At 56.6% G+C, this 16,028-nt stretch overlaps 2 protein-coding genes, 1 long non-coding RNA gene and 2 pseudogenes across 4 annotated transcripts; 2 read left to right on the plus strand and 3 right to left on the minus strand.

Annotated features, from left to right (window-relative positions):
* Positions 1–6: 6 nt before the first annotated feature.
* On the minus strand, positions 7–2,004 carry LOC139775165 (probable ATP-dependent RNA helicase DDX49; annotated as a pseudogene).
* A 53-nt stretch (positions 2,005–2,057) lies between these two features.
* On the plus strand, positions 2,058–3,128 carry LOC139775164 (anaphase-promoting complex subunit 10-like). Its single transcript, XM_071710955.1, has 3 exons — positions 2,058–2,310; positions 2,419–2,671; positions 2,759–3,128. The coding sequence occupies exons 1-3, from the start codon at positions 2,286–2,288 to the stop codon at positions 3,048–3,050; spliced, it is 570 nt and encodes a 189-aa protein (XP_071567056.1). The 5' UTR covers positions 2,058–2,285; the 3' UTR covers positions 3,051–3,128.
* On the minus strand, positions 3,097–5,375 carry LOC139775163 (RWD domain-containing protein 2A-like; annotated as a pseudogene).
* On the plus strand, positions 3,273–7,012 carry LOC139775162 (uncharacterized). Of its 2 annotated transcripts, none has more exons than XM_071710954.1 (4): positions 3,273–3,646; positions 3,716–3,842; positions 5,752–5,903; positions 6,004–7,012. In XM_071710954.1, exons 2-4 carry the CDS (start codon positions 3,767–3,769, stop codon positions 6,778–6,780), a joined length of 1,005 nt encoding a protein of 334 aa, XP_071567055.1. In that variant the 5' UTR covers positions 3,273–3,646; positions 3,716–3,766; the 3' UTR covers positions 6,781–7,012. The 2 variants fall into 2 exon arrangements, with proteins under 2 accessions (XP_071567055.1, XP_071567054.1); XM_071710953.1 differs by having other exon boundaries at positions 3,759–3,842.
* Positions 7,013–7,223: 211 nt separating this feature from the next.
* Positions 7,224–8,538, minus strand: LOC139775152 (uncharacterized). Its single transcript, XR_011718750.1, has 3 exons — positions 8,003–8,538; positions 7,779–7,903; positions 7,224–7,517 (listed from the first exon to the last, which is right to left on the minus strand). It is a non-coding gene; the product is annotated as an uncharacterized lncRNA (long non-coding RNA).
* Between the last annotated feature and the right edge of the window lie 7,490 nt (positions 8,539–16,028).

Below are 16,028 nucleotides of genomic sequence, written 5' to 3' on the forward strand. Positions count from 1 at the left end.
TCAATTAAGGGATCAGATGTGATTTTGAGCCATCTTTATTAAAAAAAAAAAAAAAAAAAAAGAAACGCAAAATAGGACATGTACTCACCGTCTACTTTGTATTCCGTTAATTTAGTACCTATGGCATCTTCGATCGCGTGCAATAATTTGATATCGTGTGGAGTTATCAAGCTTATCGCCATACCGTTTTTACCTGCGCGAGCTGTTCTACCGACTCTATGAATGTATTCCTTCGGTACATTCGGTATTGTATGATTAATGACTAATTCCACCGTGGGAATATCGAGGCCTCTCGCCGCGACATTGGTAGCAATTAATATCTGTACGTGGTTTGACTTGAACTCGTTTAGCGCTGCTAAACGTTCCTTTTGCTTAATCATCGCGTGAAGAGCCACGTTCGTAAATCCAACATCATTCAACGTCATTGATAATAATTGACAGTGTCTAAATACAACACAAAATAATAATATATAAATTAGATCTAGATACGTAATCTTTGAAAGATCTTTTATGTTACGTGACAAGAGCAATTGTATTCTTTACTTGCAAGTATCCGTGAATATCATGATGGAACCATTTTTATCGGTGGCGCGAAATGTTCTAATTACTTCTATCAGATACGAATCAAGCACATCCTTAGGACACAACACGTAACGTTGATCCAATTCCTTTACTGTGGCAATACCAGCGTCATCTTCCTCTTGCCACGTAAAAACCTAGAAAAGTTGTCATTTTCATTCCTGCTAGCCGTAATGTAACATAACGTACAGTTGTTTTATCGAGATATACCTTACCAGAAGCTATTTGCTGCACTTTGTCAAGAGCGTCTGTCATTGTAGCGCTAAAGAACAATACTTGTTTCTGCTTGGGTAATGCAGCAAAAATTTTCTTAAGCTGTTCATCAAAATGGCCACTGAGCAGTCTATCAGCCTCGTCCAACACTAAAAATTTGATCTTCTGCAGGGAGAACGTATCGCAACTGTCCAAATGATCTGCTAGTCGTCCCGGTGTAGCTACAACTATATGTGGCTGTTTCGACAATTCCAATCCTTGTGCCACCATATCCATGCCACCAACAATCACATTTTTTCAGGTTGATAGCCTTGCCAATAGCAGCAAACTGATCAGCAATCTAAAATAATTCCATTAAATATAATAAGATTTATTATAATTAACCGCAAGCATGGCTGTTTTGTACAAATATCAGATCGTTCCAAGAGTAATACAATTAATTTAAATAAACATAATAGAACTACTAAAAGTTCTGATAAATTAGATATTTGTTATTTCTTTCTCTCTTCCTTTCCATCTTTCTAGTAAATTTTCTATCCTTTGCTTACGATACCATACATGTACAATGCAGTACACAATCAAAATTATTCTCTATTATTTTTAAGTATATAAAATTACTACGTTACTTATGAGATGATCTGACAAATCTCACAAATATAAAACAATTTATATTGCAAGTAACGACAATAAGAAAGTAAAATTTATCACCTGAAAAGCTAGTTCCCTCGTTGGCGTTAACACACAAGAGCAAATATACCATATGGATCCTCGCATAATTTTTGCAAAACAGGCAGGGCAAATGCTAGAGTTTTGCCACTACCGGTCTTGGTGCAGCCTATGCAATCTTTGCCCGTCAGTATTTGAGGAATGCAATTCTGCTGAATCGGCGTTGGCTTTTTTAAACCTATTAGAGAGGGAAACAAACAAATAGCTGTATAGTTTCGTCAATTTCGCAAAGTTTAACGTCCTGAATATTATTCGATATGATCATTCCTTGTAACTCTTTATAACCATTGAACATTTTCTGGAAAATCATGTTTCTTCGTAAATTATTTTTGTAGAAAATTACTCACCCATGGACTCGCATTGAGCGAGGAGCCAAGAATTCAATTTCAAGTGCGAGAAATCTTTAACTTCTTCACTCATGTTGTTACTCGAATGTTGTTACTCCGGTTACTCGTCGATCCGAACTCATCAGAACTCATGCCCAGAGTTGCCGTTCGGAAGACCGGGCACTGGCAGCACGGCAGCATCGGTGGTGGGAATGGCTGGCGGCGTACAGGTTATCTCGTCGTCGCGCGGCATATACGACGATATATACAACCGTGAACAGGACAATACCACCCTAATTCGAAATAGCGTTGTAATGTATCCGGGAGTCGTGTGGCCTGCTATTATCTTGCATAATATTCCAGCGAGTGTCGGAAAGGCGTTAAAATAACGCGAGGATACGCTAGAACAACGGTCCGAAGGAGCCTAACCTAAGCCTAACAATGAGCAACAAGGCTAATAACAGCGGTGAGTACATACATCGCGGTTCCTTCGATACTTTTCGTCACGACGACGATTCAATCAATGATAAATCCACAATTGAGACGTCTCCTGTATAAAAGGCATTTGCCGCAGGAGAGATAGATCCCGTGCAGGAGCAGCTGACCGGCCGAGTACGAGAGGTTGGGAACTACGCGATCTGGAGTTTGTCCAGCTGTAAACCGGGTTTCGGCGTGGACCAGCTTCGCGACGATATCACGGAGACGTACTGGCAATCGGACGGACAGCTGCCACACTTGGTGAACATACAGTTCAAGAGGAAGACGACCATTCGCGACATATGCATCTATACGGATTACAAGCTGGACGAGAGCTACACTCCAAACAGGTGTGGAGATATCTTCCGTTATTTGGTGATACCGGCGAGCCCGTACCACTGGCCGTTATTGACACATGCGTTCTGGCTAATTCGCAGGATAAGCATCAGAGCTGGAACCAACTTTAACGATCTGCAGGAGGTAGAGGTGATGGACCTGAATGAGCCAAGCGGATGGATAGTGATCCCCATTAAGAACATCAACGATCGGCCTATTAGGACATTCATGATTCAAATAGCGGTCATCAGTAATCATCAAAATGGCAGGGACACCCATATGAGGCAGATCAAGATCCACAGCCCCGCGCAAGATATTCTTGGCCCTCCGGCGCCTTACATCCCAGGGCAATTTCTTACCAATGAATTTTTACGCTACGCCACTATTAGATAAGATTTGTAAATTGAACTTTCTGAACATACATAAGTATACGTATATATATAAAATAAAATAAAATTTTATTATCATCAACATTCAATTCGACATATTTACAAACACTTTCATTCTCAATCACTTATTTTGCTTAATTTATTTTATTATTTACTTGTTAGGAATAAATTGATTATTCTATTTATTGAAGTGTAAATGTAAATGAGAAATTCTGAGGCTTCCTGCATATGTACATACACAGTGAGATTTATATTGGCGTTTATGTATACCTGTTACAGACTGGAATGCGGAAAGGTAGGAACTATGTACCTACAGAAAAACTGTAAACACAATACACTATCTCGAAGCTTCCGTGTGTAATCAAACGGCTAAGCACAGCGACGCGAGCAAAAGCGGCACGGAAGATCGGGCGAGCTCGCGTTGTGAATCAGTCGTGATCGGTAGCTTTGAGAGACTACTTCGTGTGAATATGTTACGAGAGCTCCTCTTGATTTTCACGTTAATATGCGTGACACAGTGCGAACATTCCCCTTATTCAACGGAAGATTTGTACGCGATACTCGATCGAACGACGGCATACTTCAAAAATCTCAGTAATGGTAAAATATTAATTATCTGGTACTTGAATATTATAAAAATTACCGTCCTTATTTCTGAAACATTTTTAGCGTACGATGTATTAAATAATGACACTTTGAACAATATTAACAGCGAAATATATGAATGATACGACCGAAGCGATCCTTCAGAAAACCAAGCGCCAAAAGAGGGGCCTTCAGAATGAGCGCAGTAGAGGTGAGCAAAACATTTCACACGTATCATTTGTACAAAAATCCCGTGAGACTGATGGAAATTAGACAAGATATATATTTAACGCTGCTACTTTTATATAATTGTATCAATCCGAAAATTTGCTGAATTTTCCTTCTATTCCAAAAAGCTCCTTGAACGCGTGCTGGCAGTCGCGATCAGTTAGGTATTTGAGAAGTTGACTCATGTCGTTGTGACGCTCAGTAGTGGGAAAGGAGATTTCTTGGAAGTCTGTAAATTTGCGCATTCTGTCCACATTGTTGCAGTCCTCCTCTTTCTCCAATAATTTTATTAATATCCTGTGCCAGTTCATAGACCTGATCTGCAAAAGAATTGTAGGTGTGAGATATTCTTATTATATTAAATATTAAGATACGGAAGAGATCATTGTTGACGTTACTCTCTGCCAGCAGTAGTCGCAATCTTCCAGACTTCCCTCCATACAAATTATCCCCGGTTTGCCGGCCAAGCAGAATCCCGTGATGGAGTTCTCTTTCGCCAAGCTAGTCACGTCCTGTCTCTTGGACTTGCCGTATATGTGATGACTGTAGATCCAATATCTGGAGAAGGCCACCGGGACCCGCTGCCGATCTTCCATGCCGCTTTTACTCGCGTCGCTGTGCTTAACCGTTTGATTACGCACGGAAGCTTCGAGATAAGTATCGGCGCTGTCCTGCAGCCACGATATCAGGGTATAGATGCAAGGCTCGCCCGCCTCTTGGGCCTTGACGAGGACAGAGAGTTCCTTGTTCAGCAGTGCCTGGCTGCGTTCGGTCCAAGCAAGAGCCTCTCGCATACACTTCGGGCTGCTCCTTTGGGTAGTTAGTCGGCAAGTTCACCAGTAGCTCGATACTCCCCTAGTGGCACAAGCAACATGTTGATGATGCAACATATGTGGCTGGCATATGTAGAAGAAAAATTTGGAGAAACATTGAAGTAAAAACAGTTAAGGCGGACACACCTTGGCAACGTTATGTCATAAGTAAATGTTATATTACACCGTTCAACGGGACCGCGATAGCGTACTCCAGCCATCGCGGTGGGTCCCGGTCGGGGCGCTCGATGTACTCGTTGATGTCAGCCAAAACCCCATAGTCCGCCACAGTCAGCTCGGTCGGATAGACGGACTGCAGTGCCTGCAGCTCGCTCACCTGCGCCGTCAGGGTCTCCGTCATCTCTTCCGGAGTGGACATGCTTCGAACGACGATACATACGACAGGACGATGGATCAGTCCACGATTTGCTGCGCGCCGCGCTCGGTTTTCGACGATGATCGGTTCGGTCGAGCCGAGACGATAACACGAAACACTGGTGTATATCGGCCCGACGTTAAGGTTATCGAGAGATCAGCTGATGTTGAATGATGTCAATAGGAAGTCCTACCGCGCGGTTGCGTTTCGAAATCGGAGCACGTTGCCGCGCGTACTCTTTTTATCTTATATTCATGCCTCGTTATACTTTTTCGTTCATTAATTACTTCGTTCTGAGACTTTGTTTATAAAAATTGTTCTTACTTTATCCAATTGTTGAATTTATTACCGTGAATAAGGATATTTTTAAGGAAAAGGTGTTTGAAATAATAAAGTCTCAAAGTATTCAAGAATTAAATCAAAACTGAATAAAATAAGGGAAAGTTTTGAGATTGCAAGTTTTCAAATGTAATAATGCTCATTTACAGAGTATTATTTCTAGAATTTAATAGATTACGGATAAATATTAGCGATATTAAAAAATCATCTGTTTTTTTATTTGTTACTTTAGTTCTTGTCATTGTTTTATAAGCCTGAAAAAAATCATTAGATATCATCGTCGAATTCTGTAGATATAATTGAGATGAGAAATGAATTTTACGAATTCTCATTTGATTGCAATTTCAAACTAATTTTATTTACAGGTGTGAATGTGTTGCAAGGTTTCGAAGAGACCTTACCACTCGAATTGTCGGACTTTCAAGATACGGCCTTCTTTTCCATACAAGATGGACATCGATTGCTCTGGTTTGCAGCTGCCGTCGATTCTTCAAACATGTTACTTTATCAATTTGTTGTATGTCGATTATAGTTATATTCAAGCACATCTTATTTTATGCCGGAATAACAGGAATAAACACTAGCTTTTTTTTAAATTACAACAATGTCTTTCACAGGATGATAAAGCTCAACACGTCGGAACGTATCCGCAATTCAATGGAAAACGGATAATCGTAAATAATTACAGCGCTGGTACGCTTATAGCTGTGCAGAAAGATACCGACGGAATCATCATTCTGCGCCTCAGCAAAAACGAAAGCGGAAGGTACGAATTGCGGTTCAAGCAGGAGTTCGAAATTCCCGAAGTGGTGCATATGTCTATGTGGCTCGGAATGAATCAGCTGTACTTGGGAATCGCGACGGAAACGAGAATATTCATATATGTCTGGCTTGGCGAGAATTTCGACAAGATCGACACGTTGCTCTATGGAGCGAGAAAGCTCTTGCCCTTCCAGAACAAGAGTTTCATGCACGTCGTCGTCGTAGGATCGCTCACGAAGATACTCCGGTTTTCCGTGCGTTCTAATAGATTCGTAGAAATGCAGAAATTACGTTATGCTAACGACGTCAGTTCGTTTCATTTCAAAGAGGGTCATTTCGAAGAGCGTTTTCTGATTTTGGCCGGTAACGAGTCCACAATCTTGTATAAGGAGATGTACGGCCGCTTTGTACCATTTCAAAAAATCGCTCCGACGAGGTATATTCATTCCCTGACGATGGAAAACACTGTCATCCTTCTCGCATTAGAGCAGGGTACCGTGGGAATTTATCAGTACAACGGCTGGAGATTTCAGGAATTGAGCACGAAATTATCGAACATTCGACAAATTCATTCTATTCGCTTGTACGAAGACGAAGACGTGCTAGTGGTGTATAATCAGGTCGGAGAATGAAAGTTTTTGAGACCCACTTGGACCGTGAAGAAAACATGGGAGGAAATGCAGGAGGAAATAGCTGCTTGGTGTACCGAGACAAAGCGCAAGGCGTCTCAGAGAACCTTCGTAAAACTTCCAGATTTAAAAGTCCCGTGATTTCGAACGCACACATTGGTCAGCTTCGTGTGCAGAACGTAAGATATTGTCTCTCACTCTTTGTTAGTTTAAATAAAAAATTTTTCAAGTATAATGTCTTTTGCAGACAAAATTTTTTACACCCTTAACTTTATAAGCGTGATCATTTATAGACAAGATTTTTTACACGCTTAACTTTATAAGCGTGATGTCATTTATAGACAATATTTTTTGAGACGGTCTGTATTTCGAAAAATAATTACCGAACGTAAAACACGGAATACTATATTTTAATTCGTTAAACAAATTTAATAAAAAAATCACATTTAATTTCTTAAAAGTATACTCTATTTACTGAACACAAGAATTTTAAATAGAATTTTAAAAATTAAACTCTTTTAATTTCTACTCTCTGGCTAAATTTACTAATCGATATTGAAAAACCGATTGGTTAAACTTTCCGCGAAACACAATATGTATAAACCAATTATATTTACCGCATGTTGTTCCGCCGGCGCCTGATGCCTCTCCCTGGCCTCCTCCTCCTCTAAGGCTGCTCGGGATGTCCCTCGTGTTCCCTCGATGCGAAGCAACGTTGCTCCTTCCCGCGTGGATATTTTCTGTAACATAAAAATAATCGAATCGATTAAATAATTGTCACGCGCATCGAACATCTTATTCGTTATTCAGATTAATATTATATTTTAAATTACTTCTTCGAAAAAGGTCTCTACATTAGAATCAACTTGAATCAAATTTTTCAAAATATTTCTTTTTACTAATTTGAATTCCGAAACACGGTTTAATGTAGCAACTGAATAAGCACAAACGAAAAGAGAGATTCTATAATATCTTTAGAAAAAATAAAAAGTAACATTTACCAGAAGTGTTGGTACGCCGATGCCCGATGCCTATCCTAGGCCTCCTCCTCCTCTCAGGCTGCTCGGAATGTCAGCTACGCAGGATTCCCTCGCTGCTCCGATGTCACCTTCTGCGTCGTTATTTTCTGAAACATTCAAATGAACGATTCGATTAAGTAAAGACAGAAGAGATAGAAAATTTTATGACATAAGTGACATAGTACGTGAAAATGAATTACACTCACCACTTTCTTTTAAGCGCTTCAGGCCACAAAATCCACTTCCATCTCCGGGTCAGCTAGGAGTCTCGAGCCACATTGAGACTCGTGGCAATGCAGTGTGATTTCATTGCCATTAAGCAAGATAAATCAAGAAGCCATTTCAGCTATATTGCATTAATTTTACGACGTTGTTGCAATATAGTCGAAATGTTTCTTGACTTTTCTCGCTTAATGGAAATGTAATTGCTGAAAAGAATTACAAATTATTCCCTTGATGATGTCTTTTGCAGACAAGATTTTTTATACGCTTAACTTTATGAGCGTGATGTCTCGCGGCGCGGAGGAGGGACACGCGACGGACCGTATGAGCGAGCGAGGCGTGTAAATGTCCCGCGGCGCGGCGGAGGGACACGCGACGGACCGTATGAGCGAGCGAGGCGTGTAAATGTCCCGCGGCGCGGCGGAGGGACACGCGACGGACCGTATGAGCGAGCGAGGCGTGTAAATGTCCCGCGGCGCGGCGGAGGGACACGCGACGGACCGTATGAGCGAGCGAGGCGTGAAATGTCCCGCGGCGCGGCGGAGGGACACGCGACGGACCGTATGAGCGAGCGAGGCGTGCAAATGTCCCGCGGCGCGGCGGAGGGACACGCGACGGACCGTATGAGCGAGCGAGGCGTGCAAATGTCCCGCGGCGCGGCGGAGGGACACGCGACGGACCGTGCGAGCGAGCGAGGCGTGGAAATGTCCCGCGGCGCGGCGGAGGGACACGCGAAGGACCGTGCGAGCGAGCGAGGCGTGGAAATGTCCCGCGGCGCGGCGGAGGGACACGCGAAGGACCGTGCGAGCGAGCGAGGCGTGGAAATGTCCCGCGGCGCGGCGGAGGGACACGCGAAGGACCGTGCGAGCGAGCGAGGCGTGGAAATGTCCCGCGGCGCGGCGGAGGGACACGCGAAGGACCGTGCGAGCGAGCGAGGCGTGGAAATGTCCCGCGGCGCGGCGGAGGGACACGCGAAGGACCGTGCGAGCGAGCGAGGCGTGGAAATGTCCCGCGGCGCGGCGGAGGGACACGCGAAGGACCGTGCGAGCGAGCGAGGCGTGGAAATGTCCCGCGGCGCGGCGGAGGGACACGCGAAGGACCGTGCGAGCGAGCGAGGCGTGGAAATGTCCCGCGGCGCGGCGGAGGGACACGCGAAGGACCGTGCGAGCGAGCGAGGCGTGGAAATGTCCCGCGGCGCGGCGGAGGGACACGCGAAGGACCGTGCGAGCGAGCGAGGCGTGGAAATGTCCCGCGGCGCGGCGGAGGGACACGCGAAGGACCGTGCGAGCGAGCGAGGCGTGGAAATGTCCCGCGGCGCGGCGGAGGGACACGCGAAGGACCGTGCGAGCGAGCGAGGCGTGGAAATGTCCCGCGGCGCGGCGGAGGGACACGCGAAGGACCGTGCGAGCGAGCGAGGCGTGGAAATGTCCCGCGGCGCGGCGGAGGGACACGCGAAGGACCGTGCGAGCGAGCGAGGCGTGGAAATGTCCCGCGGCGCGGCGGAGGGACACGCGAAGGACCGTGCGAGCGAGCGAGGCGTGGAAATGTCCCGCGGCGCGGCGGAGGGACACGCGAAGGACCGTGCGAGCGAGCGAGGCGTGGAAATGTCCCGCGGCGCGGCGGAGGGACACGCGAAGGACCGTGCGAGCGAGCGAGGCGTGGAAATGTCCCGCGGCGCGGCGGAGGGACACGCGAAGGACCGTGCGAGCGAGCGAGGCGTGGAAATGTCCCGCGGCGCGGCGGAGGGACACGCGAAGGACCGTGCGAGCGAGCGAGGCGTGGAAATGTCCCGCGGCGCGGCGGAGGGACACGCGAAGGACCGTGCGAGCGAGCGAGGCGTGGAAATGTCCCGCGGCGCGGCGGAGGGACACGCGAAGGACCGTGCGAGCGAGCGAGGCGTGGAAATGTCCCGCGGCGCGGCGGAGGGACACGCGAAGGACCGTGCGAGCGAGCGAGGCGTGGAAATGTCCCGCGGCGCGGCGGAGGGACACGCGAAGGACCGTGCGAGCGAGCGAGGCGTGGAAATGTCCCGCGGCGCGGCGGAGGGACACGCGAAGGACCGTGCGAGCGAGCGAGGCGTGGAAATGTCCCGCGGCGCGGCGGAGGGACACGCGAAGGACCGTGCGAGCGAGCGAGGCGTGGAAATGTCCCGCGGCGCGGCGGAGGGACACGCGAAGGACCGTGCGAGCGAGCGAGGCGTGGAAATGTCCCGCGGCGCGGCGGAGGGACACGCGAAGGACCGTGCGAGCGAGCGAGGCGTGGAAATGTCCCGCGGCGCGGCGGAGGGACACGCGAAGGACCGTGCGAGCGAGCGAGGCGTGGAAATGTCCCGCGGCGCGGCGGAGGGACACGCGAAGGACCGTGCGAGCGAGCGAGGCGTGGAAATGTCCCGCGGCGCGGCGGAGGGACACGCGAAGGACCGTGCGAGCGAGCGAGGCGTGGAAATGTCCCGCGGCGCGGCGGAGGGACACGCGAAGGACCGTGCGAGCGAGCGAGGCGTGGAAATGTCCCGCGGCGCGGCGGAGGGACACGCGAAGGACCGTGCGAGCGAGCGAGGCGTGGAAATGTCCCGCGGCGCGGCGGAGGGACACGCGAAGGACCGTGCGAGCGAGCGAGGCGTGGAAATGTCCCGCGGCGCGGCGGAGGGACACGCGACGGACCGTGCGAGCGAGCGAGGCGTGGAAATGTCCCGCGGCGCGGCGGAGGGACACGCGAAGGACCGTGCGAGCGAGCGAGGCGTGGAAATGTCCCGCGGCGCGGCGGAGGGACACGCGACGGACCGTGCGAGCGAGCGAGGCGTGGAAATGTCCCGCGGCGCGGCGGAGGGACACGCGACGGACCGTGCGAGCGAGCGAGGCGTGGAAATGTCCCGCGGCGCGGCGGAGGGACACGCGACGGACCGTGCGAGCGAGCGAGGCGTGGAAATGTCCCGCGGCGCGGCGGAGGGACACGCGACGGACCGTGCGAGCGAGCGAGGCGTGGAAATGTCCCGCGGCGCGGCGGAGGGACACGCGACGGACCGTGCGAGCGAGCGAGGCGTGGAAATGTCCCGCGGCGCGGCGGAGGGACACGCGACGGACCGTGCGAGCGAGCGAGGCGTGGAAATGTCCCGCGGCGCGGCGGAGGGACACGCGACGGACCGTGCGAGCGAGCGAGGCGTGGAAATGTCCCGCGGCGCGGCGGAGGGACACGCGACGGACCGTGCGAGCGAGCGAGGCGTGGAAATGTCCCGCGGCGCGGCGGAGGGACACGCGACGGACCGTGCGAGCGAGCGAGGCGTGGAAATGTCCCGCGGCGCGGCGGAGGGACACGCGACGGACCGTGCGAGCGAGCGAGGCGTGGAAATGTCCCGCGGCGCGGCGGAGGGACACGCGACGGACCGTGCGAGCGAGCGAGGCGTGGAAATGTCCCGCGGCGCGGCGGAGGGACACGCGACGGACCGTGCGAGCGAGCGAGGCGTGGAAATGTCCCGCGGCGCGGCGGAGGGACACGCGACGGACCGTGCGAGCGAGCGAGGCGTGGAAATGTCCCGCGGCGCGGCGGAGGGACACGCGACGGACCGTGCGAGCGAGCGAGGCGTGGAAATGTCCCGCGGCGCGGCGGAGGGACACGCGACGGACCGTGCGAGCGAGCGAGGCGTGGAAATGTCCCGCGGCGCGGCGGAGGGACACGCGACGGACCGTGCGAGCGAGCGAGGCGTGGAAATGTCCCGCGGCGCGGCGGAGGGACACGCGACGGACCGTGCGAGCGAGCGAGGCGTGGAAATGTCCCGCGGCGCGGCGGAGGGACACGCGACGGACCGTGCGAGCGAGCGAGGCGTGGAAATGTCCCGCGGCGCGGCGGAGGGACACGCGACGGACCGTGCGAGCGAGCGAGGCGTGGAAATGTCCCGCGGCGCGGCGGAGGGACACGCGACGGACCGTGCGAGCGAGCGAGGCGTGGAAATGTCCCGCGGCGCGGCGGAGGGACACGCGACGGACCGTGCGAGCGAGCGAGGCGTGGAAATGTCCCGCGGCGCGGCGGAGGGACACGCGACGGACCGTGCGAGCGAGCGAGGCGTGGAAATGTCCCGCGGCGCGGCGGAGGGACACGCGACGGACCGTGCGAGCGAGCGAGGCGTGGAAATGTCCCGCGGCGCGGCGGAGGGACACGCGACGGACCGTGCGAGCGAGCGAGGCGTGGAAATGTCCCGCGGCGCGGCGGAGGGACACGCGACGGACCGTGCGAGCGAGCGAGGCGTGGAAATGTCCCGCGGCGCGGCGGAGGGACACGCGACGGACCGTGCGAGCGAGCGAGGCGTGGAAATGTCCCGCGGCGCGGCGGAGGGACACGCGACGGACCGTGCGAGCGAGCGAGGCGTGGAAATGTCCCGCGGCGCGGCGGAGGGACACGCGACGGACCGTGCGAGCGAGCGAGGCGTGGAAATGTCCCGCGGCGCGGCGGAGGGACACGCGACGGACCGTGCGAGCGAGCGAGGCGTGGAAATGTCCCGCGGCGCGGCGGAGGGACACGCGACGGACCGTGCGAGCGAGCGAGGCGTGGAAATGTCCCGCGGCGCGGCGGAGGGACACGCGACGGACCGTGCGAGCGAGCGAGGCGTGGAAATGTCCCGCGGCGCGGCGGAGGGACACGCGACGGACCGTGCGAGCGAGCGAGGCGTGGAAATGTCCCGCGGCGCGGCGGAGGGACACGCGACGGACCGTGCGAGCGAGCGAGGCGTGGAAATGTCCCGCGGCGCGGCGGAGGGACACGCGACGGACCGTGCGAGCGAGCGAGGCGTGGAAATGTCCCGCGGCGCGGCGGAGGGACACGCGACGGACCGTGCGAGCGAGCGAGGCGTGGAAATGTCCCGCGGCGCGGCGGAGGGACACGCGACGGACCGTGCGAGCGAGCGAGGCGTGGAAATGTCCCGCGGCGCGGCGGAGGGACACGCGACGGACCGTGCGAGCGAGCGAGGCGTGGAAATGTCCCGCGGCGCGGCGGAGGGACACGCGACGGACCGTGCGAGCGAGCGAGGCGTGGAAATGTCCCGCGGCGCGGCGGAGGGACACGCGACGGACCGTGCGAGCGAGCGAGGCGTGGAAATGTCCCGCGGCGCGGCGGAGGGACACGCGACGGACCGTGCGAGCGAGCGAGGCGTGGAAATGTCCCGCGGCGCGGCGGAGGGACACGCGACGGACCGTGCGAGCGAGCGAGGCGTGGAAATGTCCCGCGGCGCGGCGGAGGGACACGCGACGGACCGTGCGAGCGAGCGAGGCGTGGAAATGTCCCGCGGCGCGGCGGAGGGACACGCGACGGACCGTGCGAGCGAGCGAGGCGTGGAAATGTCCCGCGGCGCGGCGGAGGGACACGCGACGGACCGTGCGAGCGAGCGAGGCGTGGAAATGTCCCGCGGCGCGGCGGAGGGACACGCGACGGACCGTGCGAGCGAGCGAGGCGTGGAAATGTCCCGCGGCGCGGCGGAGGGACACGCGACGGACCGTGCGAGCGAGCGAGGCGTGGAAATGTCCCGCGGCGCGGCGGAGGGACACGCGACGGACCGTGCGAGCGAGCGAGGCGTGGAAATGTCCCGCGGCGCGGCGGAGGGACACGCGACGGACCGTGCGAGCGAGCGAGGCGTGGAAATGTCCCGCGGCGCGGCGGAGGGACACGCGACGGACCGTGCGAGCGAGCGAGGCGTGGAAATGTCCCGCGGCGCGGCGGAGGGACACGCGACGGACCGTGCGAGCGAGCGAGGCGTGGAAATGTCCCGCGGCGCGGCGGAGGGACACGCGACGGACCGTGCGAGCGAGCGAGGCGTGGAAATGTCCCGCGGCGCGGCGGAGGGACACGCGACGGACCGTGCGAGCGAGCGAGGCGTGGAAATGTCCCGCGGCGCGGCGGAGGGACACGCGACGGACCGTGCGAGCGAGCGAGGCGTGGAAATGTCCCGCGGCGCGGCGGAGGGACACGCGACGGACCGTGCGAGCGAGCGAGGCGTGGAAATGTCCCGCGGCGCGGCGGAGGGACACGCGACGGACCGTGCGAGCGAGCGAGGCGTGGAAATGTCCCGCGGCGCGGCGGAGGGACACGCGACGGACCGTGCGAGCGAGCGAGGCGTGGAAATGTCCCGCGGCGCGGCGGAGGGACACGCGACGGACCGTGCGAGCGAGCGAGGCGTGGAAATGTCCCGCGGCGCGGCGGAGGGACACGCGACGGACCGTGCGAGCGAGCGAGGCGTGGAAATGTCCCGCGGCGCGGCGGAGGGACACGCGACGGACCGTGCGAGCGAGCGAGGCGTGGAAATGTCCCGCGGCGCGGCGGAGGGACACGCGACGGACCGTGCGAGCGAGCGAGGCGTGGAAATGTCCCGCGGCGCGGCGGAGGGACACGCGACGGACCGTGCGAGCGAGCGAGGCGTGGAAATGTCCCGCGGCGCGGCGGAGGGACACGCGACGGACCGTGCGAGCGAGCGAGGCGTGGAAATGTCCCGCGGCGCGGCGGAGGGACACGCGACGGACCGTGCGAGCGAGCGAGGCGTGGAAATGTCCCGCGGCGCGGCGGAGGGACACGCGACGGACCGTGCGAGCGAGCGAGGCGTGGAAATGTCCCGCGGCGCGGCGGAGGGACACGCGACGGACCGTGCGAGCGAGCGAGGCGTGGAAATGTCCCGCGGCGCGGCGGAGGGACACGCGACGGACCGTGCGAGCGAGCGAGGCGTGGAAATGTCCCGCGGCGCGGCGGAGGGACACGCGACGGACCGTGCGAGCGAGCGAGGCGTGGAAATGTCCCGCGGCGCGGCGGAGGGACACGCGACGGACCGTGCGAGCGAGCGAGGCGTGGAAATGTCCCGCGGCGCGGCGGAGGGACACGCGACGGACCGTGCGAGCGAGCGAGGCGTGGAAATGTCCCGCGGCGCGGCGGAGGGACACGCGACGGACCGTGCGAGCGAGCGAGGCGTGGAAATGTCCCGCGGCGCGGCGGAGGGACACGCGACGGACCGTGCGAGCGAGCGAGGCGTGGAAATGTCCCGCGGCGCGGCGGAGGGACACGCGACGGACCGTGCGAGCGAGCGAGGCGTGGAAATGTCCCGCGGCGCGGCGGAGGGACACGCGACGGACCGTGCGAGCGAGCGAGGCGTGGAAATGTCCCGCGGCGCGGCGGAGGGACACGCGACGGACCGTGCGAGCGAGCGAGGCGTGGAAATGTCCCGCGGCGCGGCGGAGGGACACGCGACGGACCGTGCGAGCGAGCGAGGCGTGGAAATGTCCCGCGGCGCGGCGGAGGGACACGCGACGGACCGTGCGAGCGAGCGAGGCGTGGAAATGTCCCGCGGCGCGGCGGAGGGACACGCGACGGACCGTGCGAGCGAGCGAGGCGTGGAAATGTCCCGCGGCGCGGCGGAGGGACACGCGACGGACCGTGCGAGCGAGCGAGGCGTGGAAATGTCCCGCGGCGCGGCGGAGGGACACGCGACGGACCGTGCGAGCGAGCGAGGCGTGGAAATGTCCCGCGGCGCGGCGGAGGGACACGCGACGGACCGTGCGAGCGAGCGAGGCGTGGAAATGTCCCGCGGCGCGGCGGAGGGACACGCGACGGACCGTGCGAGCGAGCGAGGCGTGGAAATGTCCCGCGGCGCGGCGGAGGGACACGCGACGGACCGTGCGAGCGAGCGAGGCGTGGAAATGTCCCGCGGCGCGGCGGAGGGACACGCGACGGACCGTGCGAGCGAGCGAGGCGTGGAAATGTCCCGCGGCGCGGCGGAGGGACACGCGACGGACCGTGCGAGCGAGCGAGGCGTGGAAATGTCCCGCGGCGCGGCGGAGGGACACGCGACGGACCGTGCGAGCGAGCGAGGCGTGGAAATGTCCCGCGGCGCGGCGGAGGGACACGCGACGGACCGTGCGAGCGAGCGAGGCGTGGAAATGTCCCGCGGCGCGGCGGAGGGACACGCGACGGACCGTGCGAGCGAGCGAGGCGTGGAAATGTCCCGCGGCGCGGCGGAGGGACACGCGACGGACCGTGCGAGCG

The sequence above is a fragment of the Temnothorax nylanderi genome, unplaced genomic scaffold (assembly GCF_030848795.1).
Source record: "Temnothorax nylanderi isolate EJ_2023f unplaced genomic scaffold, tnyl_v1.0 TNYL_tig0093_pilon, whole genome shotgun sequence".
NCBI lineage: Eukaryota > Metazoa > Arthropoda > Insecta > Hymenoptera > Formicidae > Temnothorax > Temnothorax nylanderi.

Excerpts from the sequence above, each read along its gene's own strand:
- LOC139775164 (XM_071710955.1), top strand. The coding sequence starts at position 2,286 with ATGAGCAACAAGGCTAATAACAGCG. Across the intron at positions 2,311-2,418 it reads CAACAAGGCTAATAACAGCG|GAGAGATAGATCCCGTGCAG; the intron begins GTGAGTACATAC and ends CATTTGCCGCAG. Across the intron at positions 2,672-2,758 it reads GAGAGCTACACTCCAAACAG|GATAAGCATCAGAGCTGGAA; the intron begins GTGTGGAGATAT and ends GCTAATTCGCAG.
- LOC139775162 (XM_071710953.1), top strand. The coding sequence starts at position 3,517 with ATGTTACGAGAGCTCCTCTTGATTTTCACGTTAATATGCGTGACACAG. Across the intron at positions 3,647-3,758 it reads CTTCAAAAATCTCAGTAATG|CGAAATATATGAATGATACG; the intron begins GTAAAATATTAA and ends CAATATTAACAG. Across the intron at positions 5,904-6,003 it reads TGTTACTTTATCAATTTGTT|GATGATAAAGCTCAACACGT; the intron begins GTATGTCGATTA and ends TGTCTTTCACAG.